The 20,536-nt window shown below is 39.3% G+C and overlaps 1 protein-coding gene across 1 annotated transcript in view; it reads left to right on the top strand.

Annotated features, from left to right (window-relative positions):
- Tlk1 (tousled like kinase 1) overlaps positions 1-20,536 on the top strand; it is a 120,975-nt gene that overhangs the window by 27,077 nt on the left and 73,362 nt on the right. Inside the window, exon 2 of the mRNA XM_059260666.1 lies at positions 12,919-13,037. Coding sequence (XP_059116649.1) covers positions 12,919-13,037 — 119 coding nt within the window. The remainder of the gene's footprint in view (positions 1-12,918; positions 13,038-20,536) is intronic.

Here is a 20,536-nt window from a genome sequence, read left to right as displayed (position 1 = left end):
GTAGATAGTGAATTTATTTCTGTTGTGCATCTTACCCCTTGCTTTGGAATTAGATGTGAGTTGTTGAACCTTTGTGGGGTGGAGGAGGTGAGAATCATAGCCATAGTCTTGTGTTGTACCACTGAGCTACACTTTGGATCCTAAAAACAGTTTTTTGTTTTTTCGTTTTTTGTTTTTTTGAGACAAAGTCTCCACTAAGGCAGTGTATCCTCAAACTTTAAGGTGTCCCAGGATAACCTTGAACTTTTACCTTCCTGCCCGCCTCCTGGATGCTGGAACCACACATATGTACCACCATGCCTATGTTATGTGATGTTGGCGATGGAACCCTGGGCCTAAAACATGCTAGGCAAGCACTCAACTAATTGCGTATGTCCCCAGCCCCCAAACTAGTTTTTGTAGAGTTACTGCACCTGCTCTTTGTGTTACAGCGGGATGCAGCCATAGATAGTTTGCAGATAAGTAGATTTGCATGTATAAAAATGAAATCTCATTTATGGACATGGAAACTTGAGTTTCATAAATTAAACAAAATGGTTGTCCCCTCCCAAGGCTTACTGTTAGTAAGCAGACGTTTGTCTTTTAATAGTTAAAGAAAAATCAATAATAAAAATTGTTAACCTCATTTTGGTACAGCAGTGCAAAGTATGATAATTGTATTAACACCTTTAATTGTGATGAGAAATACATGACATGCAGCTTACTCTCTTAATCATTTTCAAGTTCAGTACTGCTAAGTGTGATCTTATTGTTGAACAGCTACTTCCAGATTGTTTTTATCTTGAGAAGCTGTAATTCTACTGTCAAACCCATGACTTCTCATTCTCCTTTATCCCCAGCCCTGGCACCACAGTGCACTTTCTGTCTCTGAGTTTGACTGTAGCAGGCTTTCTTGTCAGACTATTTTTGGATCACCAGCCCCTAAATAAGACAACACGGAGACTTACTATTCAGCATGGAGACTTCTTATTAATTATGAAAGCTGGGCTGTTGGCTTAGGCGTGTTCCCAACTAGCTCTTATAACTTAATCAACCCATTTTTTTAAAATCTACATTCTGTTGTGTGGCTTGGTTCCCTCATCTTAGTATCTATCTTCACAGTGTACATAAAGATTATACCTTACATTTGACTACTCTTACTTGAGTGGAATCATACACCATACAGTATTATCCTAGTGGCTTATTTTACTTAATGTAATATCTTCAAAGGTTTGTCATGTTGCAGCAAATGTCAGAATCTCCCTTTGGTTAGGATTAGTAGTGTCCCACAGTATGTTTATTTAGTCATCTGCCAATGACATTTACATTGCATTGCTCCCACCTCTTGTAGTAGTGCTATTGTGAGGTATACTTTAATAGAGTCTTTCTTTGTACTCTTTAGCCAGCATTTATTTCCTCGACTCCCTCCCCAGCCAGTCCCATTCTGCTCTTTCTTGTAGTTAAACTTGTTTGACTCCGTGTGTATATGGTATTGTCTTTCTTTGCCTGGCTTGTATCACTTAGCATAATGTCCTGTTGTAGATTTGTTCATGCTTGCTTGTTGGAAAGGATTTTTCTTTCTTTCTTTTCTATTTTTTTGAACTCACTTTGTAGCCCATGCTGGCCTTGAACTCACAGAGCTCTGCCTGCCTCTGCCTCCTGAGCACTAGAATTAAAGGTGTGCACCACCACCATCGGACTGGAGAGGATTTTTCTAGAAGGCTAAATAGTATTTCATTATATATACACACCAGATTGTCTTTATTCATTTGCCTGTTGAAGGATACTTAAGTTGATTCTGTATCTTGGCTGTTACGGACAATGTTGCAGTAAATTTGGGAATGTAGATTGGCTTCCATTCCTTTGGATATATATATGTGGAATTGCTGGACCAGAATATCTTCGTATACTTTTAGTCATATGTATTCATCTCCAAGGAAACGTCTATTTAAGATCTTGGCTTATTTTTTAGGTTATTAGCTGAGTATATTTTTAAAACAAAACAAAACAAAAAAACAACTTTATTTATTATTATTGCGTGTGGATGATGTGTGGGGGGGTGTGTATGCCCTGGTGTGTGAGTAGTTGGAGGATTGCTTTGTAGAATTGATTTTTCCATCTCCCTTTAGTGGATTCTGGGTATTATTGGGCTTGTGAAACATGTGCCTTTACCCACTGAACCATCTTGCTGGTCCAAGGCAACCATATTTTATTCGTTTTTATGTTGCTGTTGTTATTGTTTTGTTTTAGCCAGCCAGCATTTTGCACATACTGTTTTTGTCTTTCCTCTTTCAGCGTGTCTGCAAAGTACAGTTGGAGAGAGTAAGATGGGGTTTGATTTATTGTAAGCGCCAGGAGAGATGCTCAACATCCCATAATCTTCCTGTTCTTAATTACTGCTGTTTTCAGTGTTGAGGACCCAGCTGTGCAGGCCCTGTGCACACCAGGCAAATGCTTTACCGCTGAACTATAGCCCCAGTTCCTGTTTTTGAGACTGTCTCACTTTGTAGTTCAAGCTGAATTGGAACATAGGATCCACCTTCCTCTGTCTCTTCAGTTCTGGGGATTATAGGAGTGTGCCACCACATCTGGTTCCATAATTAAATTTTAAAGTACACAAATAACAAGTTGGAGTGAGGGGCTGTTTCTAATGTTACAAAAATAGATTCAGGATTAATTTTTTTTCCCTGTGTCATGGAGAATTATTCAGTCATCCCTTGCCTGTGTAGATAATCAAATAAGGTAGGTAAATGATAAATTTACAGAGTGTTAATGCATCATAGTATTTTACCCCACATGTTTCATAGTATTGATTATATATGATATGTCCAGCCAAAAATCATCTCAAGTTCTTTCTTCTGCTTTTTAAAATCTTCATTCATGTTGTAAGTTGCAGCAACGCCTTGTCCTTTTGGCTTATGTGTGGTAGCATCAGTCATTTAAGTAGCCCCAGGAGTGGGTAAGTTTGATATGTAGATGGCAGTGAACAGTTTTCCCATCTTATTTATTACTCTTGTTCTATGTGCTGTGCTATGCTGCGCTGCACGTGAATCTTTCCTCCTCATTATCTTGTGCTCTTTGCTGATAACAGTTGAATCATTAGATTCAGTAGTCTGCCTTTGAGTCTCCGTCCTTACTGCTGGATCAGCAGGGAAGTCCTGACAGAGAAACTCACTAGTGTCTTTCTCATTCACACCTGACCAAGAGAGAAATCCCAGGCTGAGGAGGTGGATCAGGTTGAGAAGTGCTGTCTCAGAAGCTGAGGGCTTTGGTCTGGGTTCCCGGCACTCATGTGAAAGGCTAGGTGCAGCAGTGTGTGCCTTCTAGCACCGGGGAGCTGGAGACAGGAGGATTGTGGGATTCCTGGCAACCAGTCAGTCAGCTCTAGATTCAGTGAGGTATCCTGTCTCCCCCACCTCAAGTGGTGAATTCTTGACTGAGGAAGACATGTTCATGCCTTCATACACGAGGACATGCATATCCATTATGCAGACACCCAGAAATCCTGAGAGTTCTCCAAACCATGTCTACCAACTTTCTTTTCAAATTGAGTCCATCACTTAGTTGTTTGTTTTGTCCCCTCGATGTCCTTCTGATTTGCTGTTGTCACAGCAAGTGTCCTTAGGGCCACACCTAGGTGTTTGCTGAAAGAACTCTTAGAGCTCAGCATGTACATTTCCATAGCTGAGGTTTCCCACATTTTGGCATGTTTTCATGAAGACCATTTTCATGGTCAGCTAATACTCCTTTGTATTGGGTGTATGATAATAGACTGCAGCCAGACAGCGTCTTTAGTTCTGAAGTTTGTGAGTATCTCACCAGAAAATACAGAAAGTTTTAAACTTTTTATTTTGTAAAATTTCATGTTTATGTCGGGAATGGTAAATTTGACAATAAATCCTAATAGACCCATCACATAGGCGTGATACCTATCAAGGTTTTGTTGTTGGGTTGTGTGGTTTGGTTTGAGACAGTCTGTCTATGTAGTTCTGGCTGACCCTTGTGTCTTCAGGTACCAGTAGCAGCACACACTAAGAGCACACAGATACTGACTTTGTCATGTGTCTGAGAGCATACAGATACAAAGGTAACGCGTATTTGTGGCTTGTTTTTTTGGTGAGAACTGCCACTTCTATTTTCTCATCAAAAACATTGTTCAGGTTTTATTTTTCAAAAATGATAAGCTTCTTTTTTTTGGTGGTGGGGCTTTGGAATTTGCCAACTTGACGAGTTTCTGAACATATGATTGCTAGTAACAAAAAATAGACCCAAACAGAATTGGATAGAATTTTTATGCATGTTCTTTCATTTAGCAGTAAGTTAGCATTCACAAAATTTATCATATCATGAACCTCCTTTTTTTTTTTTTTTTTTTGCACTTTGAAGTTATAAATATCGGGAGCTATTGTAATGTATAATCTTCATTGTTGGAAAAAAGGGGCGGGGGAAGAGTCTCTGACAGAAAAATAAGCCAGAATGCTCACTTCAGGTGCTAGAGCTTCCAAGTGGGATATGTTTACTTTAATTAAAGTGCATTTTTTGCATTTTTCATTATTAGCAATTTTGTGTTATTAAGGGTTCAAAGAGAACAAAATGAAATTGCTTGTTTTTAAAATAAAAATACATACTCTTCATTTGGCAAACAAATTGGCATTATGAAATAAATTTTGTCAGAAAATTATGACAGTTGAAAGAAAAAATATTTTTAAATGATTGTATAGGTGTGCCTGTACCTTTGAGGAGTGGGGTCTAGGAGACAAGGAAGTTTGGGGGGCTGTTTGTTATTGTTTAATAAGTAGCTGTTGCTTTGAGAGTGAGGAAAGACATGAAAGCAGAAAAGATGGATGGATAATGAGTGCTTGGTGTGAAGACAGGACCTGGCTGACTTCAGTCCCGAGGAGAGAATGTGATGTGAGCACCTGTGTTTTGAAGCTTCACTGGAGGACGTTCCTCCTCCAGCACACTTGTGCAGTCACTCCCCCATCTCTCCCTTTGTCTCTGTCTCTCTACTGTCTCTTTCTGTGTACAGACTTCTTCTGGAACCTTCCTTTGGAATTAAGGAGTTCTCAGTTGAATGTCATAACCTTTAATAAATGACTGTATTACTTAACCTCTTTTTCAATTCCCTTATTTTTAAAATGGGACTATATGTTAATGTAGAAATAAGATCTAGTATAAAGTGTGTATCTGTATATTCATGTATGAATGCATGAGAGGGAAAATTAAAATTGTAAGCCTGAGGCTAGAGAAAAAGGATCTTGGTTAATTATCTTACATGACATTAGAGAAATTAAGCATTAAAATCTATGCTATTCTACCCATTAGGAATTTCAGACCCCAGGGAGAAAGCTGGAAGGAGCATAAATCATGAGATAATATGTTATATGTGCTGGTGTACACCTGTATATTAACAAGTGAATAGGTGCATGTTGTTGAATGAGCCCTAAGTGACAGGTTTAGTCAACATACAAACTTGTTTTTACTGTAACATTTGTATATATTTTATATGATTATTTTCCTACTTTATATGTAAATATAAATTTATATATGCTTAAACATAGATAGACCTGGCCTAGACAGTTTTAGAGAGTGTGTGTTGTGTGTGCCATGCCATGGGTGTGGAGGTCAGAGATCGCTTCCAGTATAGGTTCTTACCTTTGTCCTTGTCTCCTGTTGTTTCTGTTGCGTGGTCTAGGCTAGCTGGCTCACAAGCTTCTGGGGATCCAAACTCAGGTCTTCAGGCTTGTGTCTCAATGCTGAACCATCTCCCCAGCCCCTGCATGTGTGTTTGTTTGATGAAAGAAAGATTAGTCATCAGACATTTTTTTATTAATAAAGGATAAAATTTAAATTTGTTTTTAAAAGTCATGATATTAGAGAAACAGCAATCTAATAATGTGTTGCCTCTGATTCAGTCTGTGCAGTTTATTTAGTCTTAGTATATGTTAATCTTTTTCTGGGAGGGCTACAAGAATAGTGTTCAAAATGATACAGCCTTAGACTTGGGGTGAGTCTAGAGTAGACTGTCTTCTCACTACTTATATAATTGAACATACACATTAGATTCTGTGCCTGTTAAGACTGTGTAATCATTTGGGCAAAATACTTGGTTGGTGTATATGTTTATGTCAGTGTGTATGGCTCAGAGATGGTTTGCTAGAACAGAATTAAGTTTACAAGCAGACTTTGCTTATATGAAATGTGATAGATGACCAGAGAGACCTTTCAAATCAGTGGGGAAGGTTGCATTAGTGAGAAAAGTGTGACCTTTTTCATTTTTTGGGGAAAAACTAGATAGAGTTCTAACAAATTATTAGAAAAGTATAGAGTATGTTTTTATTATTAAACTCATGTGAAAGGAAGTTGTTAGGAAATGAAGACTTTTGATTGAATTTTGTGGTACTCATTTAGCATGTTGTGGTTTAACTGCCCCAAAATGAGAATATTTGGTTTTAAAATAGGGAATCAAATTTCAGATTTAATGACAGAATAAATAATGTAATGCAGTGTCAATAAAAATGTACTTATTGGGGTTGGGGATTTAGCTCAGTGGTAGAGCGCTTTCTTAGCAAGTGCAAGGCCCTGAGTTTGGTCTTCAGCTCCGAAAAGAAAAAGAAAGAAAAAGTGTGTGTTTGTGTTTGCACAGACTATGCATCACCATTCCACAGTCGAGGAATCGGGCTATGGTGAGTAAGTACTGGACCAAAGCAAGATTGAAACCCAGCAGAGGAAACTCCCAGTCCTCTGTCTCCATGTCTGATGGCAGAGGGCTGAGATGGCTCTGGCCTTCCAGCCTTGCTGCACACACAGTGTTTCCCTCTTGGGCTGGCTCTGGTCCCTGTGTGTAGCTCACTCTCCTTAGTAGATATGCCGGAGCTCTGACACCTCAACATCTTGGGGTCTCTGGAGACACAATGCAGGTTTTACTTTACAGCTTCACACAGCGACCTCTCAAGGCTGCTTGCCCTCTTAAGTAGGGCCTTGATGCAGGTACTGCCCCACCACACATTGCCTGGCCACAGAAGCACTCCTTAACCTCAGGAAGATTCTACAACACCCCCCCCCCCCTTACTCATGTATCCATATAGGCGTGGTGGGTGTAGTTGCCCATGCCTTTAATCCTAGCACTTGGGAGGCAGAGACAGGTGGATCTCTCTGAGTTCGAGGATAGCCAGGACTATTATATAGAGAAACCCTGTCTCGAAAAAACAAAAACAACAACAACAAACCCCACAACCTGTTCAACTTGTATAATGCTACTTGTATGTGTGGTTTCAGGGCTGCCCATTGGGTAACCAGGTGGTATGCACTTCCCCGGGACAGACTGTTTCTCCTGCTTTCAGCATTCTTTATTTGTCTGTAGGTTTTTATCTAGGGCCTTGTGAGATTTACCTCATCCATGTAAGCATGTCTATTCATGTTGTCCTTGCTCAGCTTATGTTTAGGCAGCCATGTTTTGGATACTTCACAGGAGTAGCTTTCTGACATATCTAGGAGTCCTACAGCAAACTACCTCTCTCTGGCTTTTAGAGTCTTTCTAGTCCCTCTTCTGCGTGCACCCTGAGCCTTAGGTTGTGTTGTAGATGGGTCAGTTTGGACTATGCTCCAGAGCTTTGCATTTTGATCAGTTACGTTTTTCTGTGATGATCATTACCTGTTGCAAGGAGAAGGCTTTGTTTGTGTGTCTAGTTTTGGGTAGGTGGGAACCACACTTCTCTGGCTAGACCTCGGAGAATGACCAACATGGATGTTTTAAGACACTACTCAGAGTTCATCCTAAAGTATTAGAAAAATGTTGCTTCCTTGAATTCTTGTTCCCATACTTTCAAGTACATTCAGATTGAAAAAAAAAGGGGATAACTTAAATGGAATATTCTATTTTATTAATCTGTTTTCTTAGCTTTATCCTAGTTTTCCTTCTTTAATAAAAATGTCCCTCACCTTATCAGGCATTATATGAAAAATATTAATAGAAGAAAAACTAACTTATGTATAAACCATCAGGTATAATATAGAAAGTAACACAATTTAGAATGAATTAAAATGTTACAGTGATGTCCTAGCAGCAGCAGAATCTGTTGGAGAGGTTTTTAATGAACAGACATACTTTCTTGACTTTTTGGTAATGGATAGTAACCGTTGAAGACATGTTTTCTAAGTATTTCATTTTATTTTGACTATCAAAGAAGATGAAGTCTTAGACAACTAAAAATCACACAATGAAAAACCTTGTTAAAAACAAAGGTGGTGTAATTGTAAGCGATGCTGATTGGCCATAAGTCCACCTTCTGTGATACTCAGGGGAGTCGTGTTTTATGACTGCTGGTATTTACTGAGTCTGTAGGCGTGTATGAAAGGCAGGCAGAGAGGACAGTCGGGCACAGCGCAGTGCTCTAATGGGTTCAAGTCACGTGCTTCATTTTTGCTCTCTGAGTCTATTTTCATCATGTAGAATGCTGTTGATCTCTAATTTGGGTAGTCTCAGCTCTTGTTTTTATTTGAAAATTGGGGTTTACAATTCTAGATGGGAGAAATTTAGGCTAATACAAATAATGGGATGTAGCATAGATAGTCAGAGGATGTTGTTTTTTGTTGATGGTGCTTTTTTTGAGGCAGGGTCTTGCCATGTAGCTCAGCCTAGCCTTAACTCATATGTGGCCCTGGTTGGCCTTAATCTCTAATTGTAGTATATTCCTTAAGAATGTTGATGTCTTTAATATGGTCTTTTTTTTTTTTTTTTTACAGAGTATAAACACTTACTGTATAATAGCTCAATGGGTTGTGGTGTTACTTTTTGTTTTGAAAGTTTCACCCCTTGTAATTGATTACTGAACACTTGAGTGTTAAATGACAGCTTGGATTAGTTTGAAATCTTTGAAATGTGCTCTCAGATGATAGTCAGCAATCCTATGTATTTCTGCATTTTAAATATGCTTTAAAAGATCAAAGGAAGAATAAATATTGAAACTCCAATTTCAGTGTCTACAAATAGTGTTAAATCTTCCCAAAATATATAACTTTATTTCTTTTTGTGTTACAGTGACAGAGCTGAGTAGTTGTGGCAGAGACCAGACATTAGCATTCTCATCACTTCATACTGCTCTTAGCCTGTACGTTTTAGTGATACAGTTACAGTGTTACAGTAGCTGAGTGCCATGGCTGTTGCTGGTCTCTGCTATCTGTTTTCTTTATTACTAGTTCATGTCCATCAAAACAAGAGAAAATAGACTGAGTCTGTGTGCACACGTGCTGAAGCTACCCAAGCGTTGTACATGCGAAGTGTACTCTACCACAGAACTATTCGGCCCCTAAATGGAGTTTGTATTACTTTGTTGAATTAAATATCAAAAAAAAGCAAAACATTGTTCTTATTATGCAGTAACAGTACACTTGGAATAGAAGAATATCTGTTGGCATAACCAGGGTAAACATACTACAGCATTCCCAACTTTTGGGATTATAATTAGAAAATTTGAAATGAAGTCTCATCATAGCATAATTCCTTCCTAAAAATAAAAATGAAAAAAATATGAAGTTACCATCAAAACGAGTTTTCAATGGACTCATTTGTTAGCTAAGAAGAGTCATTTACTGATGTTGAGTTAATTAAATTGTTGGATCACAGAAATAAAAAAAATGTAGATGTCCAGAGACTTGTTTAAAACTTGTAGCTTTTTGGCAAGAATAATTGTGTTTAACACTTAAGGACATTTGGGGTGGCTTTGATAGTCAATTAAAAAGTGGCACAAGGTATGTAGTGGTTCTTCTGGTGCTTAAGGAGTTGACAGACGTTATTGATGCTACTCTTGTTATTTACTGGAGAACTCACTGACAAGTTTAAAGTGGCAGAAAAATTAACCTTGTGAGTATTCTTTGTGGAGTACTTACAGACAAGTATTTTCATTGTCTAGGAAACACCTAAGCACAAATGGAAGTGGAATTCACTAAGATGTACTATAGTGAATAATGATAAGTATGTGTGGAACAGATAAAAGTTGTGCAAATTCACAAAACTGATAAAAAATGTAAGATGTTCAAAGCCTATGGTTGTTAATGTGTTATTCATCAGCAAATAATTTGCAGAAAATATGTCAGTTACTGTCATGAATGCCATTCTCTCTCATGGAGTTAAAGTAACATTACCTCCACAGATACTTGTTAAGAACAAATGCTGAGTATCCTGACTGGCTTGGTGTTGGTAAAATGTTTTGTTTGTTTTTAAAGTTGTTTAAAGGCTGAGGTTGAAATTTTTATGATCAAAGAGGATGAACCATTATCAATTACTATTATCAAATACTATTTACTTTTGAAAACTGATTTTTTCTTCAGATTTACAGTTTTTAAATGAATATGACATAAAATTTAGAAGATAAAATAGTGTACACATGCTGGGTATGATGACGCATGCCTTGAATCCCAGCATGCAGGGCAGAGGCAGGCAGATCTCCGTGAGGTTGAGGACAGCCAGGGCTACACAAAGAAACTTTGTCTCAAAAAAACAAAACCAAAAACCAAAACCAAAGTGTGCAGGTAGTGAAGTATGTTGTACCCTGGTGTACACAGGTGCCATCAGAGAAGGCACAACACAGATCTGCATGGGTAGACTAGTTTCAGGGGCATTTTCAGATGGTGTGGCAAGCACAAAGGAGACTCCCATGGTTCAGAATCTCTTTAACTGTCCAGCCGAGTGGCTTGTACTGACCTTTGATTGGTTCTCTGCTGTGGTGACACTGCAAGGCAAGTGTCAGCAGAGCCACCCAGTAGAGCTCCACATTGTCTTCCAAGTAATGACTGTCTTCTACTAAAATCACACTCTGGATTCGCTAACAGTATTTGGCTGTAACTGTGTCAGTGAAAGTAACAGGACCTGGGTTGAGTTCCCAGCACCCACAGGACAACTCACATCCATCTGTAACTCCAGTTTCTGGAGATATGAGACCCTTTTCTGGCCTCTATGGACACCTGCATGGAAGTGGTGCACATACATACATTAGGTACATACACACATTAAAAAAAACAAGATCTAAGAATGTGATTGATAGTGAAGCTCCTGGGCTTCAGAATGGCCATTCTAACTATGGACGTTCATTGCTGGTCTGTATAGTTAGGGACTGGGTGAGTGAGTGGCTACATTAATCTAGCTGGATCATATTTTTATTTCTGAGTTTGTTACAACAAAGTGATTTTATGTTAAAAGATTAAAAACGTTTTTTTTTTTTAAGATAAATACATAGTTATTTCAGATTAGCATTTATGGGTGAGTATTTGCAAGAGATTTTGGGAATAGGAAACCCTAGTAATGAGGTATTCTGTTCTCCCAAAGAATCTGTTCTCCTTGCTAACAGACTTGTATTAAGATACTATTTACAATGGCTATTATTTAAGTTTTGTCCATGAAGTTTGTGGAAGCCTTTTCTCTTGTTATGTAAATGTATACATGATTTTGCCTGTTGGCCTACAGAGATCGAAATACTTAGGATATCTCTCCTTAAATAAAGTTGACAAATCTTGTTTGACAGCAGAGCTTCTCAAATACAGAGTGCTCACAGGGCCTTATTAAAATGCAGGTTCTGGTCTGGGCTACAGAAGGCCCTAACAGTTTATACTGATTGAAAGCATCTTAGCTGATATGGTTATGCGCTAGCTAACAAGTCTCCAGTGTTCTAGGTAGATTTTCAGGCACTGCCAGTGCATTCTCTCTCTTGCCTTTTTTTTAGAGACAGGGTTTCTCTCTGTGTAGCCTTGGCCATCCTGGAACTCCCTCTGTCGATAAGGCTGACTTCAAACTCAGAGATCCGCCTGCCTCTGCCTCCCTGAGTGCTGAGATTAATGGTGTGCACTACCACTGCCCGGCTTGCCAGTGTGTTCTCTAACTCCTGTCAGTGTTAGACCTGTGCTGGGGTGCTCATATATAGTCTTCCTTTTAGAAGTCTATGAAGGTGTTAGATAGAAACTGTTGAAGTGGGACAGCATTGGGTGAGCATTTTGGCTTACTGCCCCTCTCCAGGTGCACACTTCAAGGAGCACATAGGGAAGGTTTAGGTCCTAGAGGAAACTGTACATTTGCAGGAACAGTGAGAAATAAAACACCTTGTTAGTGCAGGCTGGTTCCGGACAGAGAGGGCCTGTTGTCTCCATCTTTCTAAGTGCTGGTGCAGTATCAACCGGTTGCCAGGCCAAGGAGAGGTGTGGACACTCAGGTGCTTTGGAAACATGCTCTGCTCCTGCTTCTCTCTTCACCTGAAATATCTCGCACTAACAAACCTCTAAAATTTTGATAGAGTTCAATGCATTAGTTTTTACAAGGTTAAATGTTTTAATTGTGATATTTATATATATATATATATATATAATATAAATAAAATGTAAATTTCCCCCTTTTTTCTGAGGTGTTGAGGATTGAACCAAGTATGCTAGGGGAGTTCTCCCGTTGTAGCTCACCCCTTAATGCAGTAGAACAGAATTGATATTGTGTAGGAATCTTTTCTTTTAATTATGTTTTTGAGATGAGATATGTAACTCATGCTGCCTAGAGCTCTCTCTGTAGCCTAGCTGGCCTTGAACTCATGATCTTGCTGCCTTACCCTCCTTGGTGTTTGGATTGTAGGTATGTGCCACAGCAGCTAGCTTGTTTAGGTCTCTTATTACTTCCCTACAGTAGGCCAAGTATTTTGTGGAACATCTTTATGTTTGTGTACATGCCTGCATGCATGAGTGAGTGTATACTGAATTGGGTGTACTGTGGACTATAGATAGTCAAAAGTGTGAATCTGCTGTAAGATGCTTTGTTAAATGGGGTGTACCTTTTAAAAAGTTGTAAAGTGGTAGTTTTTTTCTGTTTATAGCATTCATTTGTAAGTTTTTATTGTAGTCTCCTTATATGTAATGTATGTATATGTGTGTGTACACACAAGCACATGTGTTGTTTTTTCTTCATAGGTGCAATGGATGAGCTTCACAGTCTGGATCCCAGAAGACAAGAGTTATTGGAAGCTAGGTTCACTGGAGTTGCCACTGGGAGCACCGGGAGCACTGGGAGTTGCAGTGTTGGCGCGAAAGTGAGTGAACTTCATCTCATTTCATGTCCTTACTCTGTAGTAAGTGGTCTAGAGCATGCTTGACGGAGCTGTTGAGACAGCTGGATGGCCAGAGTTTAAACCCCAGGTCTCTTAGGTTGGAAGGAGAGAATCGAGTATTACAGGTTGTCCACTGGCCACCATAGTGGCCACACACACACACACACACACACACACACACACACACACACAAAATATAAAACACCGAAACTACAAAGTATCTTTTGTGCAGGAGCCCTATATACATGCTTAAGGACAGACTATTACTTTTTTATGATTTTTATAATGTGTAGAAGAAAAGTTAGTATTTAGAAACTTGATTTTATTTGCTGTGCAGAATATTTCTATATTAATGCAGTTGTGTTTGGCAGTTTTTGCTATTAATTTCTTGAACAAAAGGTCTTGCCTATGCTTGTATATATGGAAGTGTTGCCTTGCTTTTCCTGTAGCAGTTTCTAAATGTGAGGTTTTACATGGAAGTTTTCACTCCATTTTGAATTGATTTTTTGCACAGGCTGAGAGAAAGGAATCTAGTTTCTTTCTGCATGTGGATATGTGGTCCCCCCCCCCCCCAAAAAAAAAATCTGAATAGATTCTTTCTCTCCATCCTACATTTTTAGCACCTTTGTTGAAAATCACATGGCTATCCCCATGTGGGTTTCTGTGTCCTCTGGTTGGTTGATCTGTGTGTGTTAGTCTCAGTAGCGTGCTGTGTCTGGTACAGGTATGTAGTATAATTTGAAATCGGGTCTTGTGATACCTGCAGCCTTGTTCTTTTTGCTCAGGGTGTCTTTGGCTACTTGGTGTCATTAATATTTCTATGTGAGTTGTAAGATTTTCTTTTCTTTTTCTGTTTCTGTGAAGAATGTGCTTGGCTTTGCTGGAGGATTGTGTTTAATCTGTAAATTGTGTTTGATAATAGAGTGTTGTACAGTATTATGCTAGTCCTGGAGATCTATCTTGTAGTGTCTCCAATTTGTTTTTAATAATTTAAGGTTTTCATTGTAGATTTTTTCACCTTCTTGGTTAGATATTTATATCTGTCCACCATTTATCTATCTTCACACGCACATGCACACACACACACACACACACAATTTTTAAATTTTGTACCATGCTATAACATCATGAATGAGACTGTGTTCTTGATTTCCTTCTCAGTGTTTGATAAATAGAAAAGCTACTGGTTTTGTATGTTGAACATGTATCCTAATATTTTGCTCAAAGTCTATCAAATCAAAGTTTTCTGGAGGCTTTAGAGCCTCCTGAGTAGGGAACGTATTATCTGTAAAAGGAGTGATTTGAGTGAGTTCCTGACCTATTCATGTCTCCTTTGTTTCTTTCTCTTGTCTATGTCTCCGACCAGCACTTCAAGCACCATATTGAATAAGAGTGAAGAAGTGGAAGCCTGTTTTGTTATTGATTTTAGAGGAAGGACTTTCAGTTTTTCTTCATTCAGTGTAATGTTGGAAATAGATTTGTCATAAGCCTTTATAATGTTGCAGTATGATCCCTTTGCTGCTAGTTTCTTCAGTGTTGGTCATGAAAGGATATTGAACTTTGTCCAAAGGCCTTCTCCACATCTCTTGAGACTGCTATGATTCTGTCCCTGGGTCTATTCATATGCTGCATTACATCTTCTGATGTGTGTGTGTTGAGTCATCCTTCCTCCCTCACCAGGTAATTTCATGGTTCTTATTTTGAGGAACTGCCAAACTGTTTTATATCCTCATCAGCAGTGCACAAGGAGTGTAGTTTCTCCATCCTTATCAGCACTTGTTATTATCTCTTGTAGTCTAACATTCTGGTTGGTGTATAAAGAAGGCAATGCCATATAGTGTTCTGGTTTACATTTCCTTGTTGACCAGTGATGTTGAACTTTTTGCCACATACCTACTTACCATTTATATATTTTCTCTGATGGGGTATCTAGTCAAATCCTTTGCCTGTTTTTAAGTCAGGTTGCTTTTAAATCTGGAGTTACAAGGGATTTTTACGTGTGATGGGTAATAGACCCTTGTAAGAAAAATGATTTGCTGATTTTTCTCCCATTCTTTGGGTATCATATCTGAGAAACTTGCATAGTTCAGTGTCACATAGTATATACCTATGTTCTTTTTTCTAAGACATTGTTGAGGTGTGAGTCCCTCACAGGCTCATGTGTTAAACACCTGGTCCCTAGCTGGTGGTGCTGTTTGAGGGGGATTGAGGAGGCCTCAGGAGATGGGACTTACTTAGTTGGAGGAACAAGGTACTAGAGGGTGAGCCTTTGAAAGAGTTACCAGTTTCTCTGCCCTTTTCCCTCTCTGCTTCGCTCTGTCTCCTCTTCATGTTCCCTCTGGGATGCTATCAGCAAATGCATAGGGCCATATGATGAAACCTTTAAAGGTGTTTTACCTGGTCATTGTGTTGCAGCAACCATAAAATGAACCCAGAAAGATGTTTGCAGTTTTAGCCCCTACATTCAGGCCTTGGATCGTTTTGAACACACACTGTGCTTATCTAGTTGTTGATTCATGGACATAAATGTCCTCTGCTGATCTGAACTTTTGTTCTCAACATCGGACCACACTTCGGTGTAGTTTGTGGCACATTTGAAAACTGAAGTGTGCTTTGCCAACTTGGCTCTTGTTTAAGATTAATTTGGCTGTCCTGGGTCTCTTGCATTTCAGTCTGACTTTTAGAACCAGCTGGCCACCTTCTGAAAAAAGATAGCTGGAGTTCTGATCAGAGTTGCAGGTGAAGGTTTAGATTAGTTTAAGTATTGCAATGTTAGTAAGTTGTCTAGTCGTTACATTTGCTTAGTGTAACCAGTAGCTTTTTTCCCCACCCACTGGTACCCAAATAACTAGTCAGAGGCTTATTATTAATTACAAACTGTTTGGTCTGTGGCTCAGGCTTACTGCTAACTAGCTCTTTTATCTTAGATTAACCCATTTCTATTAATTATGTATCACCATGTGTCTCGTGGCTTTATCTGAATTCCATTACATCTTGCTTCTCCCTGTATCTTTCTTAGACTTCCCGCCTGGCTATAACCTGTCTTGCCATAGGCCAGAGCAGCTTCTTTATTAACCAATGAGCAACACATATTCACAGCATACAGAAAGACATCCCACAGCAGCCTAGGTCTTTGGTTTCCTTTCAGTGGTGTTTTGTGGCTTTGGTGTATAGCTCTCTGTGTCTTCCCTTCTTTTTCACAGTGTTGTGAAGGTAAAGAGTTTCATGTTTTTCTTTCTCTTCTAGTGGAATTGTCCTCCTCACTTTATTTTCAGGTGTTCATTGCTGTTGAATAAAAAGTACAATTGAGTTTTGTGTCTGGCTCTTGTGTCCTGCAACCTCATTGAACTTACTTATTAGTTCTGCTAGTTTTACCAAAAGCAATAAGCTTTAGGAGTTACTCAGTGTTTCTATGTGCACAATACTGTAGACAGAAGAGCACCTCATGACGGGTGTCAGATCTTGTTCCAAGACCCTGGGATTGACATCCTTCACTGTAGGACTGGCCGAAAGAGCAGACCTGCATCCTGTTTCCTTGTCAGTTGGGAGTGAGTCACTTTAGAGTCCCGTGCTCTTCTGCTCCTCCTCTCTTTGATCAACCGTTGCATCTGTTACCTCTGCCCCACAGCCACCCTCTTGAGAAAAAGAAAAGAGTGCTCTATACCAGATCATCCCAGCTGCTGTTTTATTTTACTGTTGAATTATCCCCAAAGGGATAGAGAGTTCGGAATGTGTGTGCACTTAAAATGTCATTTTCCTAGTTTGAAAGGCACATCTGATTGCATACTGTCTTTCTTAGAAATTTTTAAATGGTTTCACATAGTTTTTGAGTTTACTTAGTGTTCTTAATCTTTTTTGTTTTTTGCCTTATCTTATAGCCCAATCTTCTGCTTCTCCCCTCCGTTTTTTCCTTCACATTTATACTCTAGTCTAGTACACTGATTTCTTCCAGCAGGCCGTTTTTCCATCTTTTTTCTTTGGACTGGGCAGTTGACCTTGTTTGCCATGTCCTTGACCCCCTCTGTCATCAGATTTACCACTGGTAGATGACGCAGAATCTTGAGAATGGTCGAATACCTGCTTACCCAAAAGCAGATTAGGTGACCTATCTCCTTCTGTCGACACCTAGATGTACCTGAGCATACTTTATTACATCACATTGTCATTATTTTCTACTCGACTGCTACTATGTTGAGGTCAGAAAGACCTGCATATCTTAATTTGGGGGATGAAATAACTTTAAGAGTTCAAAACTGGGCTGGAGATGGCTCAGTAGTTAAGAGCACTGGCTGCTCTCCAGAGGATCTGGGTTCAATTCCCAGCACCCACGTGGCAGCTCATAACAGTGTATAATTCGAGTCATAGGGGCTCTGATGCCCTCTTCTGTCTCCCATGGGCAGGCATGCAAGCGATGCACAGACATACATGCAGGTAAAACATTCCTACATATAAAAAATAAAAATGATTTTTTTAATTAAAAAAATAGAAATCACAACAGTATGCCTGATTCTAATGCAGTTTTGGGAACAGTGGAGACTAAGTTTACTTAGGGTAGCTTTATTTTCTGTTTTTTATTTTCCTTCACTTGTCCTAGACATTAAAGCTAGGGCCTTGTACATGCTAGACAAGCACTCTGCCACTGAGCTGTATGCCCAGCCGAAGATTTGTTTTGAGACTTGAATTTATTCTAGAAAGTATTAGGGAAGCCTTCTAAACCTGCTCTTGTATTATTCTATTACCAGCAGCCAGAGCTAGCAAGGTTTCTGGAAATGAAAATAGAGCCACTGTTTGGTTTACTAATAATATTCCTTACCTCTAAGCTGATGATATCAGATAAGAATGAAAACTAAAGCCGTCTATTTCCTCTGTGTTTGTGTATAGGTAAACCAGGGTCTTGTGCATGGTAGGCCAGTTCTCGACAGTTGTCTGCCCAGCATCTCAGCATGTAGTTGAAAGTACTCATTATGTATCAGGTTTCATTTCGTATTCTTGGTTTACAGACAGAATTACATACCTGCTTCAGATACTTTATAGTCATTCTAATAATAGCCATAGCAGAATAGGTGTAGCTGTTAACTTGTTAAATATGTAAGCATATTTGGTTTTACACATTTATCATTTAATCTAGTTCATGGGAGTTATTTGGGTTGTTAAAATGTTTTGTAAATTAAACCTACATTTCAAAACATTCTGTTAAGATATGAAATGTTTTAACTAAGTTCATTAGCCTAACTGATGGATTTCTTTCTTCCTTTCTTTCTTTCTTTCTTTCTTTCTTTCTTTCTTTCTTTCTTTCTTTCTTTCTTTCTTTCTTTCTTTCTTTTGTTTGTTTTTTGAGACAAGGTTTCTCTGTGTAGCTTTGGAGCCTGTCCAAGAACTTGCTTTGTAGACCAGGCTGACCTCAGACTCACACTGTCTCCCCAGAGCTGGGATTAAAGGTGTGCGCCACCACCGCCCGGCTGATGGATATCTTTTCTTTTCTCCACCCCCCCCCCCCCCCCACCTCGAGACAGGCAGGCTTTCTCTGTGTAACTGCCCTGGCTGTCCTGGATCTTGCTTTGTAGACCAGGCTGGCCTTGAACTCACTGAGATCTGCCTGCCTCAGCTTCCCGAGTGCTGGGATTAAAGTCATGTGCCACTACTGCCCAGCAATTAATGGATATTTTGAAGTAGTATTTCAATGAACTGAAGACGTCTTAGGAAATGGGAGTATACAGCAGATTTTTTTCTTACATTCATAAGTGCAGAGTGAAGTCTAAGCACCTAAATTTAATGTTTAGAATTAATGGAAAACTAACAGAACTAAGAGCACAATAATAGATGGGTATTTGGCGGCTAGCTAAGAGCAGAATAATGGCAGTGCTGATGGAAATCGTGGGTGGGAACCAAAGCCTAGTGCTTTACAGTCTTGTTTAGAGCTAGTGCTAGTCAAAATACCTGGTTAAATGCTAAGGTGGACGAGTCATCTTGTCTGAGTCAGTGATTTTGTTTTCTTCTTTTGTCCACTCCAGATTTTTCGCTAAGCCGTTCTGAAGTGGTTTACATTTTGTACCAATTATTGACTTTTATTTACAGAAAAAGAAACCAGGTTTAGCTAGCTCAAGGACGTGAAGAGACTCGTAAGGCTGGTTCAGAGGCTGAGGAGATGAGACTGGACAGAAGGCAGGCAGCCCTGGCCATCCTGACCGCAGGAGCTGCTTTCCTGCTGAGTGTGGTGTTTGTAAGGGACCCCAGCCCATGAATAACACCTTTACCTCCACCCTGTGCTTATGTCCTTGTGAGATCCCGAGCTCTGGGACAGCTGTTCTCAACCTGTGGGTCGCCCCTTAGCAAGCTCCTGTCTCCAAAAATATTTACATTACCATTCATAACAGTAGCAGAATTACATTTCCGAAGTAGCAGTGAGATAACTTTATGGTTGGAGGTCACCACAGCATGGGTGTGAAAGGGTCACAGCGTCAGGAAGGTTGAGAACCACTGCTCTAGGGGAAGAGTTGATTAGTTTCATGTTTCTTTTGTGTTTTCTCTCTCGTTTTTTACTATAGGCATGGGTCAGTGTATATGAGAAGGATCTTCTTCAAAATGTCTGTAGTACATAGGCAGGTTAATTTATAGTCCTAAACAACAAAATAACCTTTGATGCTTGACTGACCCAAAATCAGAATGGAGGTTGAGTACCTAAGACAGGAAGTGTTAATTGTGTAAGACTAAGTTTTAAATTCAAACATTGAGATAGTGCTTTTCAGGGAAGCAACGACTTTTTATATTAGATTAGCATGGTTAAATGGGGGCATCTATTGGTGAAGTACAGCATTGCATTCAGTTCTTTCAAAACCCCCTTTACACACACATGTACACGCGCACGCACACCCTGAATTTTCATGTGGTCTTGTGTAGAAGCATTTTGATACCTTTCTGTACAGGGCCAAGGAAATATCTGTAGGTCATATGAATTCTGCCACAAATGCTTTTCTTAGCTCTGTCATTGTGGCACTCAAGGAGCCATTGACCAAATGTCATCCAGTTTGTGTGGCTGATTATAGTCTAATGAAACTTCGATAAAATAGGTGGTCGATTACAGTATGATGATTCTTAATATTTTTCTATGCCCTAATTTATGCTTACTAGATACATAGGGACTTAGTAAATAGTGTTCTACTTCTTAAATCTTAAGTGTGTGTGTGTGCATATCTGTGCTGTGCATGCATGTGGGGAGGAATTTGGGAGTTGATCTCTCTTTCTACCTACATGAGGACTTAAAATGTGGAGGCGTTTAAATGAGGAACTTAATTTTTAAGATTTGGTTTTAGCAGTCTCAGTTTAAAAACTGCATCCGCTAGTTTGAGTAGTATTCTTCAAAGTCTTGATAAGATTACCAGGGAAAGCTTTACAGAGTTACACAACAGTAACTGTCATGGAAGTGTAAATCAGAACTGTGATGGGGGTCTCACCCTCACAGAATGGCCCCTGCCCTCCCCCCA

Source organism: Peromyscus eremicus, chromosome 4 (genome assembly GCF_949786415.1).
Source record: "Peromyscus eremicus chromosome 4, PerEre_H2_v1, whole genome shotgun sequence".
In the NCBI taxonomy this organism is placed as follows: Eukaryota; Metazoa; Chordata; class Mammalia; order Rodentia; family Cricetidae; genus Peromyscus; species Peromyscus eremicus.
Note: the sequence above shows the minus strand (reverse complement) of the source record. Positions and strands in the feature narration are given on the sequence as shown.